Raw genomic sequence first — 24865 nt, 5'->3', positions numbered from 1 at the left:
AAAATGGTTTTGAGTAAATTAAAATGCACAAACACTGTCTTGTAACTGAAGTAAGCTATAATCGCAGGGTATCCATGGTAACATCACTGCATAACCGGGACTAGAGACAAAAGGGAGAAAGCGATTACCTTGAAGCACAGAGTCTAAACCAGGGTGATGGTAGGCAGCGTAGGTCATGTATTCCATGAGTAGTCGTAGTCGTTGAGGGAGCCAGATATTTCGTTTGGGGAAGAGCAGGCTAAAGGGTGGTCACCTCCAGCTGCCACCCCCGGTCAGCATTTCTATGATACAGTTGACTTTGGGCAGAGGTCTTAGTATACAGAATGGTCATATGAATGGCAAAATAGTATTTTAACAAGAAAGCAAAGAGCAAGTCATCTTTTCTGATACATACCTTAAAATGACACTTGTAACATTTCCTTTAGCTTCATACAGAGCTGTCTTTTTTCCTTAGATGTCATATAAATAACAAGTAATACACAAAGGTGTAATCTAGGATGAGAAGATGATGCTGAATAAGAATTCTGAAATATTTTCTTTAAATACACTAACTGAACTAAAACCCAAAGGCCATTAAGGCAAAAACTGTTCAACTGCGGAAATACTTAAATTTAGGAAAAATGTAAATAGTGGCATTTTTTCCAGAGGGCTTATGGAATAAATTCAGTCTGATAAAAAGGCGCCAAAGGCTGAGGTGGACACTTGCTGACAATTCAATCTGCATGGAAACTTTGCATCAGTCACAGGATGTAATATTTGGGAATGAATAATTTCTGTGTGACAGCTCAAGCAAGCTTTGCTGTGGCACCCCAGATTCTGACCAGTAGGATGCTTAATCACAGCCTGTGGTGAATGCTGGGGCATAGAGCACTGTTCTGTTGCCTCAGTGGAGCTTTGATGCATAGAAGGTCAGTGTGTTGAAAAGTGGAAAATGAACTATCAGAGGAAAATGAAAACTGGATGAAGTTACAGTCCTGGTTTGACCTTAGTGACATTGACTGGACGGCTGTCTCTGAGGGCATGCTTGGCAATGGAGAATCACTTGCTGTTGGATTCTGTGCCTGAAAACGCATTTGCAAGTAAAAGTAAAAGTGTATTTAAAGTAGTAATTAAAAATACAGTTATGCAAGTCGTACTAATATTTTCAGGAAGACAGCAGTATCACAACAAGCATTTTAACTGTTATTTTTATTCAGATGATTCATCCATGTCTTGCATTAGGCATACATTGAATTTAGCATTCTACTGCAGTTCTCTCTATGCAATCTTGAAATTTCAGCACTGTCCTTCATTGATCTCTGCTAGCAGTACAGTCTCTTGAGAGCTCTTCAAGATAGAACCATCTTTCCTGAATTACACAGTTGTTTATCAGGAGCCATGTACTGTTGTTCTCCTATTCTTTGTTTAGATGACTTGGCTTCTCCTCCGATACAGGTTATTGATGTTCAGTTCCCTGCTGCGTGTCATTTGTTCATCTGGCTATTTGTTTTCTAACGTGAATGATTTCCTTGGAGGAACAGCTAGAAAAGAGTGGAAGGAGGTTTAACACATCAGTAGGCAGTGCAGATACAAAGGGGTGTTTTGTTCTCTGGAGTAGCTCTGCTTCAGTCTCCATTTGCTGTCACGAACAGCAATCGTTTGTGACTGTGTATTTGTAATGTTGCTTTTTGTGGGTTTTTTTGGTCTTTTTTTTTTTTAAACTAGAGTGAAATCTGTATTGAGCTAAATCGTCACTTGGATGTCATTTCCTCCCTTGTCTTCCCTGTTCATGGATCCCGTCATATGAATCAGGTGGTCTCTGTTAGACCCTTCATGTTGGTAATGTCTAATGCCTCCCAGGGAGCTATATGGCAGCCGGGGTTTCTGTGTCTGTGTGATCTGCCTGCACACTCTGTTGCCTTTAGTGACCATGAGGCAGATGGGAGATGTGTTGAATTGAATCTGGAAGAATTTTTTTCCCCAGTTTGGGGCTTCTGTAATTCTCTGGAATTTATCCAGAATACCACATACTATAGCAAAATTCAGCCAGCCAGATGGTCGCATGATTTCTCTTGTGACTGCTGCTCAGCTGGAGGCCAGCCCCCCCATCAATTTCATATATCACACCAAGATTCACTGGTTGAAACTGCCTCAAAATCCAGTTGAGATTTGCACAGCAAATAGTTGAGAGGATGGGTCCTGATGGCAGACATATAATTGCCTTTCCAGCAATCCTGCTGTTGGCTAGTAGTTTTTGATCTGCCATGTCGCCTCTCTTTCCTCTTGACTCATTGCCACAGTACGTTGCCACCAAACATTTGCAAGGTTTTGAGGACAGCCGGAACTGTAGCTACAGCCAGGATGGAGGCTGGGACTCGCATCCCGCAGGACCATTCCCAGCCAGTGTGCAGAGGGATGTGGCACCCTGGCTGCGCCTGCGAGAGAATGCCGGTGCTTGGCTAGGCTGGTTGTGCGTACGTAACGGTGATGGCCGTGTTACATCCTAAATTAACCACGCTGGTACCCCTCATGCAGTGTTACGGGGTTGCTGTCATACTCTAGGCTGAGAATTGTGCTGTGCTGGACTTCAGCTAAGACTGCTGTATAGCTGTGTGGCATCCAACTCATTGCCACCATCTTAGAAGTTGCTTAAAATATTTGTAGAAATAAGCTTCTTGTTATTACCGCAGGCTTCAAACAAAGGAATTTTTTAACTGACAAAGTCCTGGAAGTTTGCATTGATGTGGTTATTGCTGATTTAGGTATGGGCAAAGATTTTCTGTGGCTGAAAACTTACAGTTTCAAGGTGAGACATCAGGACTTCTGGAGACATCCAAACCATTGTTTAGGAGAAGCTGGCAAGACATTTTCTGTTGGTATCCTTTTTCTGAATCACATGCTTGTTTAAATATCTTAAATATATAAAAAAGATGGAACACCCCCCCCCCCCTTGTGCTTTTACCATTTGCTCTCCTGGTAAATGAGAAAATGCTTAATGAAGCAACAGAAGCAGTCTTTAATGATGGAAAGTTGAATTTTTTTTAATTATGAGATTTTAGTTTTTCTTCATTTTCTGGTCAGGGGTTTGCTTTTATTTTTTAAAGATGCGTTCACATGTTTGCTATTGGGGGACTGGGCTGTGCTTGCTTTCTACCTATAGAACTTAATGCAAATAGTTTATGAATTACTGAGGGCTTTGTGCATGTCTGTGGATGCGGGTCTGTACATGAGGAAGAAAACTGTGAACAGAGGTGCAGGACAAGTAAATTTACAAAAATGCAGAAGTGGTTAAGCTGGAAGTATGGAACACAACTGTGGCAAGTGTCTGCAGGTTTTTAAATGCAGTGAGACACAGTATGTTTGAGAAGCATGTTCCTCATGTAAAACTGTGTCTGACATTGCTCTGTCAACCTTAGTAGATCAACCTCTGTGTTATTTTTGCAAATATGCATTTATATTTGGTTTCAGTGTAATTCTGGGCCTTACTCCTCAAGGCTTAACAGCGTCTGTTGTGTGCAAGTCCCACCACAGCTACCTCATTTCTAAGTGTCTTTGAGGGGGACAACAACATGCCTTTTCTTACTCCCAGGACACTTTCTTAGAGCCCTAAGATGAACTCACCTATCTTCCCATCAGAATCAGGGCTGCTAGATGCCCTGCATGCTCTCTGACTGATCGAGGACCTGCTTCTTTCCCTTCTGGACTTTATTAGTTGAACAACCTTAAACACAAACTTTTGCTATCTGAATTACAGAAATGTTACTAACTCTAGCATTATCTAGACATTTGAGGATGATACTGTATTATTAAATGATGCATATATTATAGGGACTCTTAATGTAAAGGATAAGTAGCATTCATACAGCTGGAGAACTAAGTGGACAAGGTTATCACTTTTGAAGAGCCAAAAAGTTGCTTATGAGGCAAAAAGCACAGAAAAAGAAGAGATTGCAGCCTGCAGAGATGACAGGTCATAATATGCAGAACTCTCTCAATCAAGATGGAGCATTGTGGTCTGGGATTTGTTTTCTCTGAGCCTTTATTAAAAACAGAGGCAGTAGTGAGATTATTTTAGAGCTGTACTATAGTAATTCACTAGGTAGATATTGTATTTTCTGTACTCATGTTCTAGGAGAATAAAACAATGGCAACAGCAGCGTCTCTGAAGAATGAAATCCTTTTACCTGTGATTCGTTTTGGTAATCCATCCCAGCTGAAACCAGGACAGTGTGGAACTTACTTTTACCCCCATTCAGCCTACTATATTTCAGTAAGCTCATGTTCTGATATAAATGCCTGCACATTCCACCTAATGTTGTAACTGTCTATGGAAAAGGAGAGGGGAAATAAAGCTCAGAAACCTGTTTTTCCAAGACAAATAACTGCCAGACCTGATACATTTATACATATATAAATATGTATATATGTATAACTCTGTATATATATATGGTAAAAAAAAAAAATTGAGAACCTGTATCTTAAATAGCTTCTGTACCTGATACTTGTTCGTTATGGTAAGATAAATGTAAGTCTGTGTTTTGTTTTTGTTTTTTAACTGCAGAGTTGACCATTGAGGGAGATGAGTCCATGTGATGGTGACTGGCTTCTGGGGAAACAAATAAGGAAACAAGAACAGAACACTTCTAAAATACACTAATACAAAGGCAGCATGGAGGTAAAAAGTGAAGACATGCCTGAGAAACTCAAATTAAAAGCCTAAGCTTAAATAATTCTACTTCACAGGGGGTCAGAATAACATAGTATAGTCCCAGCTTAAATGTAGGTCAGCTGGATTTGTGTTCAGGTATTTATGGGTAAACAAGGTAAATTAATAATACGGTTGTTTGCTTATCAAGTTGTTTGCCTCAGGATGTAAAATACAACATTTGTTTATGTAACACCAGAAGCATTTTGGAGACGAAAAGCTCCCCTAATAAACATCTTAAGTATAGCATTACATAGTTGCATGGAAAAGAAGATTGTTTTCTAGTAATGTTTTCTTAACAAGGTGATTCCTGCCAGAAGCTGAGTGCCCTCTTTGATGTAGCAAGCAGAGGTTAAATTGGCTTAAAGCCATCATAAGAAGTAGTGTACTATATTTATTCCTGTATGAGAGCTTTCCTTTTTTTTTTTTCTTCCTAGTTTTAAGTAAAGAATTCAAGCTCTACTGCTGCTTAATAGGTCATCATCCAACCACAATCCTGATGAGACCCCCACACTGAAGCTCCCTAGAAGCTATCAGTAGGCCATTGCCTTACCTGTGTTAGCATGATTTTACCTGCTGCAAGGTAAAAAAAAAAAACCCACAGGCTAGCAGACATGCACAATCTCTACCTTGAACTTTTTGACAAAGAGTTAGAGAAGAAAAACAGTAATAAAACCCATCCAACCATGCCAAACAGATTGCTGTAGACCCAGTCAATCTATAGTCACACACGCTATATTCTGCTAGTACCTAAACATCTAATGTGTAATTACTGGAGCACAACTTGACGTTGTTTACAGGTTTCTTATGTTTCAAATTTTCTTGGGGTTTTCTAGATTGTCATCTTCATTTTTTCCTGTATAGCACTGGAAGGATTACAGACGAGCATGGATCCATACATTTATGTACACCTTTTACTCAAAGGAAATGCCAGAGGAAACTACTAACTCTTGCAGAGGGGTCATTCATGTCTGTATATACGAAGAGTACTGTATCTACAACTGCAAAACAGAACAGTTGTTTATGCATAGCAATCAATATAATGAGTGGTTTGCTGTCATGGAGCACAGGATCTCAGAGATTGCTGAGCTGTTCCCTCTTTAGTAGAGGTGAATCTTGGGACAAAGGCAGCACCCAAAACCCATGGGGTGAGAGTCCGTAATGAGCTAATAGCAGTTTGCTGCCCTTTGCACTTTTGAAAATAATTTCTGTTGATTTTAGAACATTTTCTACAAAAAACAGTGTAACAGTTGAAACAGTACTTCAATGTGATGGCTAGGAACTGTGATCCATCTATACAGGTTTCTATCCAATCTGATGAAATGGTAAAAGATGAGGGGAAGTGGTTAAAAAAAAATTCTCAGTTGTCTACATACTTCATAGGACTTAACTGTCATTTTACTGCAAAGTAACACGGCTACCTTGTGTTTTATACCTAATAAACTGAAAATATGTATTTTCTATCGGTTGCCAAGTTCACAATTTACTTACTAGACTGTAACACAGTTGCAACTTAAGGATTGAACCTCTGCATTAATTTGGTACAATACCATTCCAGTGCAGGTTCGATAAAAAAAATGGTAATTGGTATGTGGATACAAATTAGAGTTTAATATCCCATGCAGCTGTTTACATCTGCTTAATTAAGTAGCAGTGACTTCGCATTAGCATTGCTATGATACCATAAATACACACAAGAGAAAAGGTACAATGATGTTAGCCGCCCTCTTAATGTGAAATCAATACAAGCTAGGTACTTTTTCTTTTTTAATGGAGAAAAAAAAAGTCTTCACGTTTAAGGAGGATCTTCAGGTCTGATACATTTGGTTTCGGCACTTGTGCCAAGGTTTTATAAAAAGACTTCTGCTCCTGTAGGCAGCCAGTTTAAGCAATAAAAGAAGAGCTCTAATGGAAAACACTAAAATATAGTTGGAAGTCAGCAGGTAATTTTGCTGTTTTAACACTGAGGAAGTTCTAATACTACACCTATGTGGCATAAACCCTTTGTTTCATGTATTTCCCAGCAGCTCTGGTGGTTTTGATTTTTGACTGAGGATCCCAAGAAGTGACACAGATGTGCCTCGGCTGGTATTTTGAGAGGTATGTACAATCAGGACAGGCCTTGGATTAACACAACATAGCAGTATAACAGAAAAATTGTATTTTAGTCAGAACTAGCAGTGTCTGTTAACCATCAGCATAAGAACACAACCTCAGTTGGTGCCATTTTTAATGATTAGAAATAATACATTGTCGAACAAAAAGTGAAAAAATTCCAGCGTGATACTTATAAACAAAGAACAAATAGAAAACAAAAAAGCTTCGGTTTTGCCTGGTTTATAGTATTTATAATACAACAGATCATTCGTCTGAGGTAATACCAGTAATAACTTTTTAGTCCTTCAAGGACTGCTCAAAAAGTAAGAACAGTGATAGTAACGCATGCTATGTAAAAAGCAAGACTTGATTGTTAAATCAAACAAACCCCTTGCCCTTTGTAGTTAGTTAGGGATCTGTGGTTGCAAGTATAAAACTGGAAATAAGTCTATACAGTAGGAACTACAGAACAGTAGATCCTGCGTGGCACGTCATTAGCCCCTGTCAGTACTTCGAGTACAGCTGATTATGTAAAAATCTGACATTTCAACAGAAAAAAGACTTTGTTCCAGAATAGCCCTTAAGAAATTTAGGATGCTGTTAGTTTGCATAAAATAGCCAAACAACAGATGAATTCAGAAGTCTGAATTTTGGCATGAGGTAAAACCATGTGCATTTATTTCATCTGCATTTTAGAGTCAGTAAGCATAAAATTAATGTTGACTGTAGTGAATTCAGTCATACAAGTGCAAGTCTTCAGCTAGAATGTATTTTATGGCAGTTTATTTAAAAAATGTACCAGTAAATCATAAAAGAGGGATCATGTCCATTTAACGTTTATTGAAGTATACAGGAGGATTTCTTTAGAATCAAATATGAGCATGAATATATGGCCAAACGTAAAATCTATCAAATTCAGTGAAAATTTTCTGACTTTAAATAGTAGCTGTAAGAATGACCAATATATATTCTTTGTTACAACCGCCCTCACTCTACAAGTAAAAAAAAATAATAAACATTCAGTAAACATTCTTTCCTAAGGTAGTTTCCCTTATATATCAGTGATTTATCCATTTCTTGTATACATAACTTTTTAAACATACCAATCAGTGGTTCTCACAATTGAAAAATAAAAGCACAAAAAAGTTTACACTCTTGTACAGGTAAATAAAAGATCATCTTGAATTAAACTGTATATCCTTAAGGGCATAGTATAGTTTCAATTTCATTACCTATTACATAATTAGCTTCTTACATACAAATATTGACATATTTGGCTTGTGCTTCAAAGCCTTTGTGTCTAGAAAGTCCATGTCAATGCAACTCATAACTTGAAATCAGTGGGGATATCTTTACTGCTGCTGGGTTTAACCTGTTCGTGCAACGAGGTCTCTTCTGAGCTTGTGGCACCGCATTTTTCTGTGGGGTCATCAGTGTCTGGATCCAACCCTTCTGGACAGGGTAGTTTTAGAAGTTCTTCCCGCAGCTGAGCTGTATGACGCTGAATATACAAAAAGAAGTCAGCGTGGAAGAGACCATAGTTAAAACATTACTTTTCACAATGTTAAGAGGACATAAGGCAAAAAAAGGATGAAGCAGAAAAGGTTTAAATGTACTATTTCAGTGACCGGATAAACTTTTCCCCTCTATTTAAGGATTGGTACTTTCCTTGTAGTGACAATTAGCAGGTGCTGCTAGGGACAAATGAAAGGTGGTAAACACAGCTGCAGCAAAGCAGCACATCACTATAAATGCTACACTACTTGTCTTGCAGTTGAGCCATATCCGTGGTCTGTGACCACAGCAGAGCTGGCTTGGACTAGGTAGGTGTCGTGGTTTAGCCCCAGACGGCAACTAAGCACCATGCAGCCGCTCACGCTGCTAAGCCATGACAGTAGGTCATACAGTCAGAACAGAAATTCATAAAGAGTTCATGGTCTTGATGAGCTCTCTTACAGAGACAGATATACAGAGATTTGTGTACTGATCATAGTAACTAACAGTAACTTCATTTTGACGGCCAGTCGCATTGAAAGAATACAGGTTGAGCAGTAGAAAAAAGAAGCCTTTCAATTTTTATTTTTTTTTCTCCTCAGGGGAAAAAACCACTGTAATGGTTATAACCATTGATAAAAGTTTAACACAGGGTAAAACTAATTGTAGTGGACCACAGTTTAATAACTGTGCTTCTCTATGCAAAAAGCTTGTTTTCTGAGAAGGAACTGGTAGTAGTACAGTTTTATCATGAACACCCACGCACCCTTAGAGAGAACAAAATAAACTCTCTATCTCTTATATAAGTATTTACAGAAAAATAGGCAGAACAGGTACAAAAGGAAAATCTAACTTGTAGAAAAAAATACCAAGGAAGCAGAGCACATATACACTTTATCTCTTGACAGTTGGGAAACTTAGGTTTGTTTACATGCTTTAAAGTTGCTGGGGTTTTGTCTTACTGCCATTTGTCATCTTTGGATTAAAGAACATAAAATTACAAAAGCAAGTCTCACCTTTAGAGCTGCTGCATGATGCGACATAGTCCTGCCTACCCGTTTGTCACTGCTGTACTGCTGTATGTCTGCTATCCATTCCTCACACTGAGCCATGATCTCCACTCTTTTCAAGTAAAAATGTTTGTGGATGACCTGCAAGAAAACATTGTGAATGAAAGAACAGTGGCTCAGAACCATATACTTTAGCAACGCAGAATTTGCAAGATCCCTCTGAGTCTAACTGGATATAAAGTGGGGGGGAAAACAGTATGAGGATGATTCAGCATTGAACCAGGTTGTAGATAAACTGTGGAATTTCTGTCCTTGGAGGTTTCCAATACCCAACTGGAAAAAGCCCTGAGGAACCTGGCCTGAATTCAGGTGATCCTCTTTTAAGGAGCAGTTGGCCTGGATGTCCCCTTCCAGTCTGTATGAATCTACGACTCATGTGCAGCCTGCCATCTCAGCATTCACTTGGGTCGCCTGGGTGAAGGGTAAATGAGTGCCAGACATACAGTATCACACCAGGGAAAAGAGAGTGACAGCAGAATGTTAGACACATGCTTCAGTTCAAAGATGTTCTTACTATGCAGGCAGTACCTACGGATGTTTATGTTTGAATAGGGGCAGGGTTACACAGATACAGTATTAAGGCTTTTATTGTTGGTTTCACAGTCCTATTTTATTAAGGAAGCATAGGTGGGAAGTATATGCATCATGTCTTCCCCTGTCACTAACCACTTGCTGCCTGAACAGAAGACAGAGGAGCAGAAACACTGTCAATGGTGTGGGCACAGGAGCCCAACACGCTTCTGCACAGAGAAGAAGGATCATACCAGCTGCTATGGAAGAGGTACTACAACTGCAGTTACATGCCCTCGGCAGAGGCAGCACCTCTGGGGACAACTAGAATTCCCAGCAACAGTAGTTGAGCTGCCCCCAGTGTGGGTGGGAACCAGTATTTGATCGCAGCATAATTTTGGTATTTCTGTGCAGATTTGAGTTTAAAAAAACCCAAACAATCAATCCTCAAAGTTCTGAAACTTAGTGTTGGCTTTGTCTTAAACGGTTTTCTAAAACTCTGCCTGGTGAAAGAAACAATAAAATCAAAGAAATTTTATTGAGCACAGAGAGTTCTTGGCAATATTGCAACATAATTGACAAAATCATCTTTCCCTCTAGAGGTTAGAGAGTATAGCTATCTGTTTAAAGAAAAACTGCATATTGAAAGCATAATTGACTTCAATTCTGGATGCATTCTTTATATCCATAATGGAGCTTGGATGAACTCCCAAAGACCAGCAGTTTAGATCTCCTGAGCCTTCCTGTTATTTAAAACACCGAAGGGAAGACAGCTCAGATGTGTGAAGACAAAAGATCGGAGGGGCTGAAGGATGTACATTCTTTCTCAGACCAGAGTTTTCAGGATGCCTTTGCATTTATGTTACTGAACGATCATCATTGTTAAGGTTCCTAACACAACCCTGCAAAAAACCTGAAGGTCTTCACAAGCAGCTAGTCGCTCAGACATGTGCTCAGATGATCTGTACAAGAGATGCCCTTTCATTTGAATGGGGTTGCAGACAGAATCTAGTGTTATTCCAAAATTCAGCTATTGCATTAGAGAAAAATGTAATGCTTTCCAGTGCACAGTGTCCATGTTTTTGATATGCAAAGGAAAATACATGCCACTTTACATAACAATAGGGAATATGTATTCAGAGAAGATGAAAGGGAGTTCTTGTGTTTCACAAGCTGGTAAGGCACTGGGTAGGACCCCAAGCTTAAGCTAGTATGATTGTGTTTTTAACACAAAAGCAAGCTATCTCAGCCTCAAACTTCTCACAGAAGCAGGCTATTGTAGCTTCAGACTTCTCAGAATCTTGAGGATTTCATTGTACTGTCCTAATAGACCTCAGCAGAGGGAAAACCAGAAAATTGTATCTTGGGAAATGAGGAAAACTGCAGTCACCTAAACCAGAAGAAAACGGTTTGGATGCAAAGCATTTAAGTGTTGGCTGGTTCTCCTCCATGCAGCAGAACTCTTGTCTGTTCACAGGTAACAGAAGGGAGTTTGAGATGTTCCAGGATACCTCTGCAAACTGCCGTCTGCCTCTTAATGCTACTTATGTGCGTGTGGCTTGCTTAGCTTAACTCAGTCCTAGCTGCACACCACATTTAGAAAGCTGGTAGTTGTACTGTTTTCAACATCTGCCTTGTGGCAACGATGTTTTCAGCACAAATCCAAAACATAGCCCCATACTAGCTACTACGAAAAAAATGAACTCTACCCCAGCCAAAACCAGCATATTCACCCAAGTCATCTGTTCTTGGGGAACAACTGGTTTGCCACTGAATCACCACCATTTGGATACACCTTATTACTTTACCTTCCTGAAGAGGGGCAGGATGTCAGCTTACAAGCTGCCTTTCTCATACAAGTAGTAAAAAAGCTAAGCTGCAGAGTAAGCACAATATTGCTGAGATTCTTTTGAAGAGAAGTGCAGTAACAGCAGACTGGGATTAATTTACCAAATGCTATAATAGTGCATGTCCTTCATTTCTGTATATGTGAAAAGAAAGATGGAACATTATTGTCAAGGAGCCCACCGCCTTCTGGTATCTTCACTTGGTTTAAACTTACTGTAATTTGGCAAATTTTTTTACAAAAGGGAAATTGTTACGTTTAGCTAGAAAAAAGGACCTATTAGCAGAGGTTGCTTGATTATGTGCCACGATATTATGTTTACCATGGTCTTTGACTTACTGCATAAAACATTTAAGAAGTAGTTTAGAACAACCACCATGTTTTTCTCCATTAATTCAGGACACCAGAGTACACAGCACATCCTCTTCCATGTGCAGGTGGGTAAAATATTTAACTCCTGTCCTGCAGATGAAGTGTCTATGGTTTCTTATTCCATAAGACATAGGAATTTTAATGGAAAAAAGTTTTTGCATTCCAAAGGATGTTTTTGTGGACAGCAAGAAAGGGATGGGAGACTACCATCTCACTCACAGGGCACACTTAGCAATGTGCATAATCCTAAAATAATTATGCTTTTTCAACATCTTAGTTTTTAAGATAGTGTGACTGCATGAAGGTTAGTACTGCTTTTATCAGCATCCAAATGGATGCTGATAATAATCAAAAAGTATATATATTCAAAAGCATAGATTTCTAGTTTAGCACAGATGCTTTGTGGATCCTTCCATAAATAATGTGCAGTCTGGAATTTGTTGTAAAGTATTTTTCCAATCTGCATTGTTTTGGTGTATCCAAAGTGTTTCTTAATACTTGTTTCAAATTCATGTTTCTTGGAAAAATAGTTACTGCTTGCTCTGCGGACTAACAAATACCGAGTGCTCACTTTTAGGGCTGCTCAATAGTTTTCACAGGGATTATAAAACGTACCACCTGGCATTGAGAACAAGCCAGGCTGTATAAACCAGGTTTTATTAAGCTGTGCACCAAACCTCCTGACAGGACAGTCCCAACTTGTGTGCATTCCCCTTTCCCAGAAAGGAATCTGTGAAGTCAGGTGCATCCTCACTCACTTCGGTCTCTGGAGTCAGCTGCCCCAGGGAATACAGAGGAGGCTAAAACGGACATCTTCTGCATGATGTTTCCCAATAGTTACATTACTCTTGTCACTCAAACAAGAGAAGTAAATAAACAAGAGATTCACTGTGTTTCACAAAACCTACCTCCTTAAAACATGGCGATGGATTTCTGATCTGTTCAAGCATTGCCCACTTGACTGTGGCCTGCCGTATATTTCCATCATACTCTCTGGAGCTCTGGGTACCACTCGGGGTACCTCTTGATCGTTCATAACCCGGTTCATTAAAATACGGTTCTGCTACCAGTATTAGGGATTGGACAGACACTAACACCTGTTAAGAGAAGAAACTAAATATTAAAATTGTGCCACCTACTTGATTTTACAAATATCTATAGTTTTGCGTACCTTATATGCAAAACCACTTCTATGGCAAAGCACTGTCATGCTTTCAAACCAAAGCCATTACTACACAGAAAAAACCTAAGTCCTATGACTATGTATGTAGCTTCAACACTGAGAAAATGACAAATACAAGTTAAACAAAAATACAAATATAAGTAAAAGAAAATGTTTAAAGGAAGAGATGCCTGATAGTACCCTTTTGTGAAAGGAAGTGCATTTGTCAAGTTCTCAGTCAATAATTCTTGAACTTTTCCTGTGGCTGAGCTGACTAATTGTTCTGATTCTGAACTAGATGGAAAAGGAACAGGGAAGCGAAATGCAAACCACTGAAATTAATCTTGGTATACATGCTCTCCCATTTTTTCTTTCAAATGCATCCAATGGATTTAGGTGTGGTTTTAGCCCTTTAGTTTCATATTTTACATGTAACAGTATGTGTCATAAGCCATTAAAACAAAACCTCAGTATTTCTCTTGAGATAGCAAAAAAAAAAAATGTTTTCAGCGCTATAGCAACAAAGCACAAACTATTCAGTGATAAGGAAATGACAGTTTTCCCCCTTTCAATTTTATTATCAAGTACATGTGGGAATAGATGCTTACATACATACAAGGCATTAACTATATGGCCAAGTATTCCTAATATAAACAAAAGAATTAAATAGATACATAAGGCACTTAGGAATCCAAGTGTATATGTATTGCATATTTGTGATTTGATGCCTTTGGCCCTGTCAACTTGTTGTACTTAAAACTATTTTACATGCAAAAACGCTGTTCTATAGGTAGAAAAATATCACTGACTTCTTAAGAATTTCTTTTAAATGAATGATAGGTTTTAATTATGTACTTAGGACCAAATCCAGCACTAATTTTGGGGATTACAATTTTGTGACACAAACCTACTTCCAGAACTGTAAAGAATTCAAAAAAAGTTATTTGAACACTTTCATTTCCTCAAATATTGAAAAACTGATGATATGTTACATGCCAAAGAATGGCATTTCCAGCACCTGGCATACTTAGGTGCCAGACAGCCACTGCAGTGGATTAAAAATGTCAGGGCAGCTGTTTCTGGAAAAAACTCTCCTCCCAGCCTAGATACCATTTAAAGCTTGGAGCCATCCCTTAATCTGGCAGCCCAGTTTGTGAATTGGGATATGGATGACACCAGTCCTTCTTCTTCTTGGAGCACACAGAATGTACAGCTTACATCAGGTAGATACTCTGTCAGCGACAATTCAAGACTTTGGCTCTTTCACAGGGCAGTGCCCCAACAAACTAGGTAGTCGTGCTCTGTGCTTAAGTGTGGCATCCCCTCGGAGTTTCTCTTGTAGCAATGCCAGCACAAAAGCGTTCCAGCTTTCCATACTCCCTGTGATGCATTACTCACTCCACAGACACAATGCCAAACCAGCAACTCGTATCAAAGCAACAGCCCAGGAATCAGCTGAATGACCCAGGTTAATCCCAGTCCCAGCATCACCTCACAGAAACACACCCTTATTCCCTTTGGTGCCGCAACACTTTGTGTTTGTGTAGTTGCTGTGCTTTAACTACAGCACAGAAGGGCAATCTAGGGCAGCTAAATCTTTAGCCTGACGGACAGGGCGGGTGGCTGTGCAGTGGGAAGTGTGAACCAGCATCCTCCTTTGGGCTGAGAAGGAAAATTAAACAAGTTTCTCTGTTTCCCAGGCCGGTGCTCCAGACAGCTGCTGACACATGGTAGAGTGTGTACCATCCCACTGTCTCCTGTGCCTGCCACGCATTCCACTAGAAGCAGCCACAGCTATTTTGGGTTAGACTTAAAAATTGAAGTATGTATAAATGCATTAAAATATACAGAATGTGCCTCACAAATCAGGTTCCAGCCAAGAAAACGGCCACTTGTGACACTAAAAAAGGCAGAATATTAATGCAAATGTGCTATGCCAAGTACTTCAGGTAGCTAAGGTGTTTTGGTGATCTGTGGTCTTTACATGTGTCTGGAAGTAGTTGGGTTTTGCTTTTTAAAAATTTTGTATTTTAGAGACATATATATTTTTAAATAGCTGTGGTAGAGAAATTTGACAGTATGCAGCATTGTACTTTTTTGGCCTTAATAACCAGTTGTTACTTTCAATTAAATTGTAATGACTGAGAAACTCTAAACTGATCTTCCAGTTTCATTTCGGTTATAAAAGTTGATTCCTGAAGTATTTTGGGTGGTCTGACAATAGCTTCATCTTTAGGCCAGAAAAAACATATACTGCTTAATTCTTTCCAAGCAATTTATTTACTCCTACAGCTGTTTTCCATTTAAAAGCTACAAAGTGTTTTTCTCCCAGTATGGGGGAGACTTTTTCCAACAGCTTTCTTACTATTTTCAAAATGATACCCTAAAAACCTTTAAAATTGGAAGCTTAAATGCTGCTTGAGATTTCTAGCAATCAAATCTAACATTTTAATCTAAGAAAAAGGACTTTAGTGAAAATAAGACTTCATAATACTTGCACCTTTCTACACTGATTTTATAGTTATAGTCCAAAATTTCAGTCCATCTCTTGATTAAGAGGTTGTATCTTGGGAAAGTGACACTGTGTAAGGAACCACAACTTAGACCTCCAAATCCTAACTGTCCCTTGAAGGGAGAGGGAACACTAATGTCGCCAAGGATAGAAAAGGATAGAAAGAATAGAAATCCACAGTCTCTCTTGGACACCTGTCCTAGTGTTTGATCACCCTCATAGTGACAAAGTTCTTCCTAATATTTAATCAAAATATCCCACGTCTCATCTTGCGTCAATTGGTTCTTGTCCTCGTGCTCTGCATCTTTAAGAGGTGTCTGGCTCCATCTTCTCTACACCTTCCCCATTTAGGTATTGAAAACAGCGGTAAGATCTCTTTGCCATTGGTCCAGTCACTTTTTCACCCACTTATAATGCACATCTCACCGATATGGCTACAAGGGCACTCAGGGAGACTGCATCAGAGGTCTTGCTGAAGTCAAAGTAAGCTGCCTCCACTGCTCTGCCTTTGTGCAGAGTCAGTCACCTCACTGTAGAAGGCAAGCAGGTTAGGCACTGTTCACCCGCAGTAAATCCACGCTGGCTGTTCTCAATCACATTCTTGTCTTCCATGTATTTGAAAACAGCTTCCAGGAGGATTTGCTCCATAATCTTCCCAAGGAGTCAGGTGTTGCTGACCAGCCTGCAGCTCCCAGATCCTCTTCTTGCCCGACTTGAACCTGGGTGTGAGATTTGCCAGGAAGCTCCCTTGATTGATCTGACCTTTCAAAGTGGCTTTGCACTGACATCGGCTGGCTCCCTCAGCACCCCCTGGGTGCATAGGATTTGGTTCCATGAACCTCTGGGTCCAATCAGCTTGAATACTGTCTCCTCTACTGTGGGTAATTCTTCATTCTCACAGACCTTCCTAGTGAGGGCTCAGGGACATGGGAAAGCAAACCTTAGCCCTAAAGACATGACCTCTGCCTTTTCTATGCCCTTGTCTATAGGTTCCCTGCCCCACTGAGCAGCAGGAAAGCCTATGGAAAATATGTTCTTTTGCTGCCAACATGCTTACAAGAAGCTCTTCTTGTTGCTCTTTATATCCCTTGCCATTTTCAACATGGTCTGAGCTTTGGTTTTCCTAATTTTTATCCTGAATGCTTGGCCAATGTCTCTATTTCTAACGAGTAGCCCATCCCCTCCTTCTACCTTCTGTGTACTCTCTTTTTGCAGTTGAGTTTCGGCAAGGGTTCCTTGTTTGCCCATGCTGGCTTTCTGCCACTCTTGCTTGACTTCCACACACTGGAACAGACCACTCTTGAACTTTCAGGAGACTGGTCAACCAGCTCTCCAAGGCCAATTCCTGAACAAGCTGAAATCTGTTCTGCTGAAGGCCAGGGTTGGTAATTATACTACACTGAAACAGAAACTGTACAGTCTTTTAGGATTTGGAACAGAAAATGTACCTTGTGCTATGTAATAATTACTCCAAGGAAGGAATTAATTCAGAAAGCGCCATAGGAAATAAGCCACTGCAAGCTGTACTTTTATTTAATGTATGTGCTTATTAGTCAGTGCATTTCTATGACATAAAGCTGAAAATTATAAGGACTGTGTGTCCTAATAAATTTTGGTCTAATTTAACACTAATCGTTATTGAACACAGTATACCTATGCTTTAATTCCCTTCAGCTTTATTCCTCTATTCAGCTTACTTGTAAGACTTCGGAGGAGTACCTTTACAGTTCTCACTAGCATATTTCACTTTCTCATCTTTCTCAGTGTGGAGCCTGTGTTGTCTTCACCATCAATAGCTTGTAATAGAAAGTTCCACAAGGTGTTGCCATCTTCCAGTCTTTTTTTATTTCTTAAAAATAAAATACTTGAAACATCCAAGCAAAGTCCAGGCAGTGCAGGAATGAGCTGCACACATGAACAGCCACTCCTCAAGACAAGACCAATAAAAACACTGGTTGTAAAGAGCACTTTGAAGAACTTGTCTACTCTACAGTGTTTCTGTTCTAGTGTTCCACGGTGTTTCCTGGACATTTGTCTTACTTATGCTCATTTAAGAAAATCCTGGTTTAAAAGCACTAGAAAAAAGAATCCTTAGGACTGAGAGACCACTTACTACTCCTAATTGACAACTACTGAAGAGGAAGAAGAAACACTCACCTGCAAAAAACTTGATGTTTGGGGGTTCCATTTCTCTTCTGGCCTCCCATGCCATGTGTTAAGTATGCTTAAACACACCTGAAAAGGTGACATTATTAATACCACAAGCAAATCACTATGATAAAATTGTTCTCCTGGGCAGAACAAAATGTTAACATTACATTTACTTTTTTTGACAAACTTTTGTATAACTGCATTCTAAAAGACAAATTTGTTTCATATGAAACTAATTTTAAATGGAAGCAGATAAAAATAATGTGGATGAGCAAGAATAGCATGTTAATAAATGAACAAAGTAAAGTGGATTACTTTTCTTCAAGGAAAACCTGTGGATTCTAGTGGCTCCAAAACCAAATGAATCATGAATACTATCTGATTCTTTACTTTCCTCTTTACTGTTCCAACACTTATTGTTACAGGTTTTAAAGACATGCTTAAGCATGTGAAACGTGGTTTCCATCACATAAGACTATCAAGGAATTGAAAATATTCATTAACATTTATGACTGATCTGGACTTTAATCCAGATCTGGTCTATGGAGTTCTTGCTCCTTACCACAAAATAGAACAATCAAAGATAGGGAACACAGAGACACAAAATAAACAGAAGAAATTTAGAGGCAAATATTTGCCAGGACTTAATGTATCTTAGGCAAAGAAAAAAGGAGATAAAGTCTCCTGTATGAATTACACTCTGTGTCCATGTGAAGAGAAATCCCTGTATCTAATACTGGAAAGGGGCATTATAGTTTGTGAAAACAGGGAGCACGGGGAACCCATGAATGACGGTGGAATAAGGGAAAAATCTTAGCATTTAAATGGATTAAATGTTCCCACACACAAAAAAAAAAGCTGAAGGAGTGCCACAGTTATTCTGTGGGTCTGTGCTTCAGTGGAGACACACAGGTAGCCATCTCTGTAGCTCTGCAGAGAGTTTAATATGTGCTTATTTTTAGTATAAATAGAAGTTGCACCTCCCTGATAAGTACTTGACTCTGTTAGCTTTCTGCAGCCTTTAGAATGAGCCATAACATACCAAGGAGATGGAGGGAGGGAAGGGGGAAAGCTTGTTTGTTTTAACTTTTAATATTATTTCCAAAAGCTTTACTGTTTTTTTGTGAAAACGTCATTACGTACATATTTTAGAGTTACTTTTTATAAATAAAGGATACTGAGGTTAAGGAAAGCATTTATCTTCCCTCAAGTAAAAGCACTTTTGCATGGAAAAAGAGAGGGCACTTGGCAAACACATTCAGTTGCAGCTGATATGAAGCGTACTTTGTCCATGGAAAGGATCCTGGGTATTTCAGCTCGCCAAAATAGACTTCTGCTTGGTTAATTTAGCAAAGAAGATGGAAAAGAATGCCTTTCTAGGTCAAAATTACTTGCTTTTTGGTCCAATCCAGCTCATTGAAGGCTTTAAAAAAAACAATCGCCAAGACTACTCAGAAAGGAGATTATTCCCATTTGAAACTGTTAAATCACTCTTCATTTCAGTCTGAAGACCAGTTTGAACCAAACACCTTCCTGCAGTATGTTAGGAGCATCTGATCAGTTTGACTTCCTTGTTACATCTGTACACAAGAACAAGCTGACCTACCTTGCCATCATTGTAGAGGTTTGGATTAAATCTCACGCTGTGGCCTCCAGTTGTTTCCAGATTCACAAGTGGAGGGGAATTAGGATAGTCTTGTGGAAAATATACATCAAATTCAAAGCAACCATTTGCGTAAGGGGTGTCTGCAGGACCAGTAATGAGAACCTACCATTGAAAACAAAGACAGACAACAGTTTACAAAAAAACCCCCACCCTTATATTTGTCACACGGTTGAGATTTTCCTAAGTTATAGAAGCATTTTATTTCCACACGGTACTTATCAGAAAATACCGTTAGCTGTCATAATCATATGCAGGCTGTCAGTCTGTTCATTTGGATGCTCTGGGTAAGTGAAGCCCTCTGCCAATGTTCATTTCTCCAGAGTACAAATGGAAAGCAAAACAGAAGGAGCTAAAACTCTACTCCCTACTGGATGCTCTTAACAGAATTTTTCTTCAAACTTCAGGTCCAGAAATAGTCAGTGTACTTCTCTGTGCCTGTTGCTTTCAATTGACTTAAACGGTCGTACGCAAAGACACTCTTTGACCATAATGGAGTAACAAAATTAAACTTTTCCTTTCGGAACAGCTGAAGAAGAATGAAGCTTGTCCTGTGAGGCCTCCTTAGCTACCAGAGCACCCCTGGGGTAGATGGACTCTCCCTGCCCCCTGCCAAGTTAAGAAATTAAGATCAGACTCTAAAATACTACTACTTAACGTTAAAGTTTGGACAGCAGTTAAAGTACATGTGAAATAGTCCTGTTTTTAGTTAAGATTTAAGGCAACTTCTTAAACATTTACAATGCCTAGCTGAAAGAGGGAAATAAAAATAACTTTGGTGCTTTACCTTCATAATGTCAAGCCGCTCCTCATCACAACGCACAAAAACGCTGGATGAAGATGAGAGAGGCAGGGATGTTGAAAGAGTCACAGCTTCTTGAGCAAGACGTCGGGCTCTGGCAGCACTGTTGGCGTCACTTGCATTTTTTACCTGAGACATGTAGTGGTAATTTACTTTAAAAACCAATTTTCCATCATCATCTTCAGAAACCATTTCAAATGTATCTAGAAGACAAAAAAAATTTTAAGGCATTGGGAAAACAGTGAAGTTAATAATGGATTAGTCTTGGTTAAAGATTGTGACTACTAAAATCAGGAAAGTTTAATTTGCATTATACTAATGCAAAAAAATACATATTTTGTGAGTTAACCGTGATCACAGAAAACAAAGCATTAGCAGTCCCGGGTCGAATTAATTTCTGCAGCGAATTTAGAAGCTTTCATGTGCAACTTGTCAAACGTACACCATTTCTGATTTGGAAAGCTACCAGCTACTCCAGACCAGGAATATAATGATACTTATGCTAATAAGGGCATCAGTGTGAAGCAGAGTGCCAACAGTATTTACTTGTGTGGTGCCTGCAATGTCATTAAAGAATCATAAAAAATTATAGCGAAGCTAGTTTTCTTTAATCGCTCACTACACACAAGCTGCAGCACGGCTGCCAGGGTGAGAAGCTACCATTACAGATTTTCCCGGCCCCTATTCTTGGCATACGCTCCACAAACCTTTGCGAGGAAAATCCCTTACAAATACAACAGCAAAGAAATGCAATTGCAAATGCTGCCACTGCAACTCAAGAAATACTCATAGAACGTGTTTTTGCGATATTACAGCTCTTTTTGGATGGGGTACTATTTGTTCTTTACGAATTTTTTTTAAACACGTTCCCTTTACAGCCAAACTAAGCACCGATTCCCATCACATTTTCCAAATGCAACATATTGCACTCCATGAAAGGACACAATGAAGTTTACTCAGTTTCATTTTTAAAACACATTTTGATCTGAATTCTATGCCACTTAAAAAATAAAAGCTACATTAATAAACATACAGACACAGTCACATGATCTTTAAAAAAAAAATCGACTAACAGTTCAATATAAATTGAGGACTAAAAGACAAATCATTACTGGAATGAAAACATGAACACCATCCTTGAATTCATCTGGTCCCTTGAATTAATCCAGTGTATGCTTAAAACTTTTCTTATTAGTTCAGAGAGTGCGTTAGTTGGTAACCTGAAAGTACAGACTTAGATAATTTTCCATATGTGAAAAGTATTGGTGGTCACATAAACATTGGTAACTTTCTAAAATAATTAGGGATTCAGTGCAACAGACTGCGTATTTCTTAGGTATCTGCTTTCTAAGACACAAATATTCACACTTCTCAACCTACCGAACTGGAGTTTTTTCATGACAGCCACATACTTTTCTTCAAGAGACCGTAAAACAGACAAAGGCTTGGGCTTCACAGCAGCCTTTTTGGAGTATTCAGCCATCTTCTTTTCTGTTACACAGAGCGTAATGATTATTTTTAGTTAACCATGTAATTTTGAGATGAATAAAGCAAGGACTTGGGCATTATTTAATGTGAAATGAAATCTAATGGTGACATCATTTGCAGAGAAGTCTGAAAGCCGGGGATCACTCACAACGTACAAATCTGTTTTTCACACTACTGTGTATTCCATTATCTGACCAGCTCGAAGTAAATAAAGATTGTTATCTCAGCTCAGAAATAATTCATGACTCCTGCTGCTATGAATATTCTTCTATTCTTTCTTCTAATTTATTTTTTAAAATTTAAAATAGGAAGTATGACACACGCTTGTGTGGATGGACATTCACACATGCATTCTTGAAGCATTCTCCAAAATCAGGAGCTGATTATACACAACTTTTTAAAATCCACTGCACCGATTAAGCTACTTAATCTTTACTAGACAACCAGATGGTCCTCTGAATGTCTGCAGGTTCAATCCATGACTTAGATTTTTGTTCTGCATTCATCTAGTTAAGAGTTAATCAAATTCATAAGGTTTAGTTTTAACTGCAAAGACTTTACTATGAAAGGTCATGTATGTCGCCTTCTGCCAAGGCGGGGGGGGGGGGGGGGGGAAGGTAAAAGGGTGCCACATAATTGTGCTGAAAGTCATGAGATGTACTCTCACTTGAATTATGCTGTTTCCTGATCAAAACGTTTCAGACTACCACAAGATTCCAACGGCCTTTGAAAATGTAGTCAGTGGTTGGGGGCAGGAGGGAAGTATTTTTTCTTGCTTTTAAGCTAATTTGGAAGTTACCTGTTAATGAATGTATTACAAATAAACACTATACGGTATTTATAAAACTATTTCTATTTTACCTTGGTTTGCTTGGCGCAAACTGGTGGTAGCAGCATAAACTATCTCCGCAGTCTTTTGGATGTCTGGTACCAAAAGTGTCAGTCCCTCTGGCTCCTGATCAGAAGTGTCTGGTTTTACTCCTGCTTTAGCTTTGTCTTTTTTAGACCTGTTTTTGGCAAAGAAATAGGATATTGCATGAGGGAATATTTTTCACCCTGTCATATGGTACTCAGCCTATTTGTCAACAGGGGAAAATGCCAAAGATTAAAGATCAAGATTAAAACAAGTTTTCTGAGAGGGAATGTCTCTGTGGATCTCCGGGTTAATCACCCAATGCAGCGATCAGCTGTGACAATACACAACACACGGTTTTGATTTGATATACAGAAATACATCTGATATGAGGAGTAAAAAGTATGAAGACAAAGCCAGTGATACCAGTATACTAGTTTCTGCTTCAGCCATTTACTGGTTTTGGTTGTTACGCCTGCGTGCTGACCTTACATTGGCAAACTTTCAAATACTCAAATAAGCTTACGAAATCAGCGGAAGAACGATCATGGATGTGCACTTCATCCACCCACGTAGATCCTGATGCAAAATCAAGTCCTAAATAGGTAATACAAAACTCTTTCCACAATACAGTAGCGGTTCTTTCAAATACACTAATGGTAAAACACTAGGAAACCTCCTGTAAAAGTTCACTGTATGTCTATGAACTACAAACGAAGCATCACAGGAGAGTGGGTCAAAAATGAAGTTTGTGTCTCTCTGCAGTTCTCTTCTGGGCTATACATTTAAGACCTTTTATTTCAATTAACAGTTTAATGTAATATAATTTTAAAAGTCTTACAAATACAGAAGGTGCCTATGTTATACTGGATGTTATAATCAATGTATTGCAAATTAAAATGTCAATTTAGACACGTCAAATTTTATAACTAAATCATTTCAAATACAGTATATACTAACACTGTTGTTTGATAGAAGCTAATTGCGCAGCAATTTAAGATACATTTAAATATTTTGATTGTGATAATCCAGTCTTTACTAGCATATTTATTCAACTGTTGAAATTAAGACATGGTGTTTGATAACACTGTAGCCTAAATATATATATTTAAAAGCTGCTATGTTTTAAGAACTAGCATAAATTTATATTGTTATTCTGCAAAACTTAAGAGATGTTATCACTAACAGCCCCCAAATTATTTTACTGTAATTCCTGTATTTTTTTCATAGAATCATGGAATCATAGAATTGTTTGGGTTGGAAGGGACCATTAAAGGTCATTTAGTCCAACCCCTCTACAATGAGCAGGGACATCTTCAACTAGATCAGGTTGCTCAGAGCCCCATCCAACCTGACCTTGAATGTTTCCAGGGGTGGAGCATCTACCACCTCTCTGGGCAACCTGTGCCAGGGTTTCACCACCCTCATTGTGACACATTTCTTCCTTATGTCTAATCTAAATTTACCCTCTTTCAGTTTAAAACCATTACCCCTTGTTCATTTTAAGATCCAAACCAGTTCAACAGCCAAGAAGCACTGGTTTTCTCTTTCACACTACCATACCTAGAAGCAAAACAGAAAGCTATCTACACAAGAAAAATTAGCAGTTTAATGCTTTGATGCCCCAAACATATTTTAGCAACTGCCAAATACCGTATCCTTTCTGTATTTTAATCTAGACCGAAATAATGCGTAAAGAATCAGTCTCTAAACTATTCAATAGAGGTGATTACAGTAATACTGAAAGTCTTTTTCCTGTACCTAATCAAATGAGAATATCCCTAGAGTGCATTAATAACAAAATTCATTACTCCAGCATGGTATATCTTCCCTGTTCCAGATTTAATCCAAAAAGGCACTAGCCTGTTATTGACTTCAAGCAATACTGAGCTTTCAGGTGCTCAAAGTCAGGAGGAAAGCATCAGAGCCAATGGTGCTTCAGTGTTTGAGGAACGGTTTAAGACTAAGAAGCTGCAGCTTCCTCCCCCATTCCTACTTTCCAAAGTCTTCATCACTGCCTTTTTCCTTGTGGAAATCTAAGCCAATATTTTAAAAATAACCCAAAAATGTATATTTAAGCCCATCAAACTGCAGTCATACCTGTTTTAACACCACAGACATGCTCGTAGCCACCAGTCCCACGACAGGTGCACCGATTTAG

At 38.9% G+C, this 24865-nt stretch overlaps 1 protein-coding gene across 1 annotated transcript in view; it reads right to left on the bottom strand.

Moving 5' to 3' along the window:
* Positions 1-8105: 8105 nt before the first annotated feature.
* The window catches only part of BIRC6 (baculoviral IAP repeat containing 6), a gene marked incomplete at both ends in the record, with an annotated part of 189330 nt that continues 172570 nt past the window's right edge, over positions 8106-24865 (bottom strand). Inside the window, 8 exons of the mRNA XM_081998399.1 lie at positions 8106-8282; positions 9292-9426; positions 12982-13170; positions 17905-17982; positions 19505-19666; positions 20349-20566; positions 21744-21854; positions 22713-22858. Coding sequence (XP_081854525.1) covers positions 8106-8282; positions 9292-9426; positions 12982-13170; positions 17905-17982; positions 19505-19666; positions 20349-20566; positions 21744-21854; positions 22713-22858 — 1216 coding nt within the window. The remainder of the gene's footprint in view (positions 8283-9291; positions 9427-12981; positions 13171-17904; positions 17983-19504; positions 19667-20348; positions 20567-21743; positions 21855-22712; positions 22859-24865) is intronic.

This window comes from Phaethon aethereus (genome assembly GCF_964289735.1).
Source record: "Phaethon aethereus genome assembly, chromosome: 3".
NCBI classification, from domain to species: Eukaryota; Metazoa; Chordata; class Aves; order Phaethontiformes; family Phaethontidae; genus Phaethon; species Phaethon aethereus.
This window is presented reverse-complemented; position numbering and strand designations above follow the sequence as displayed.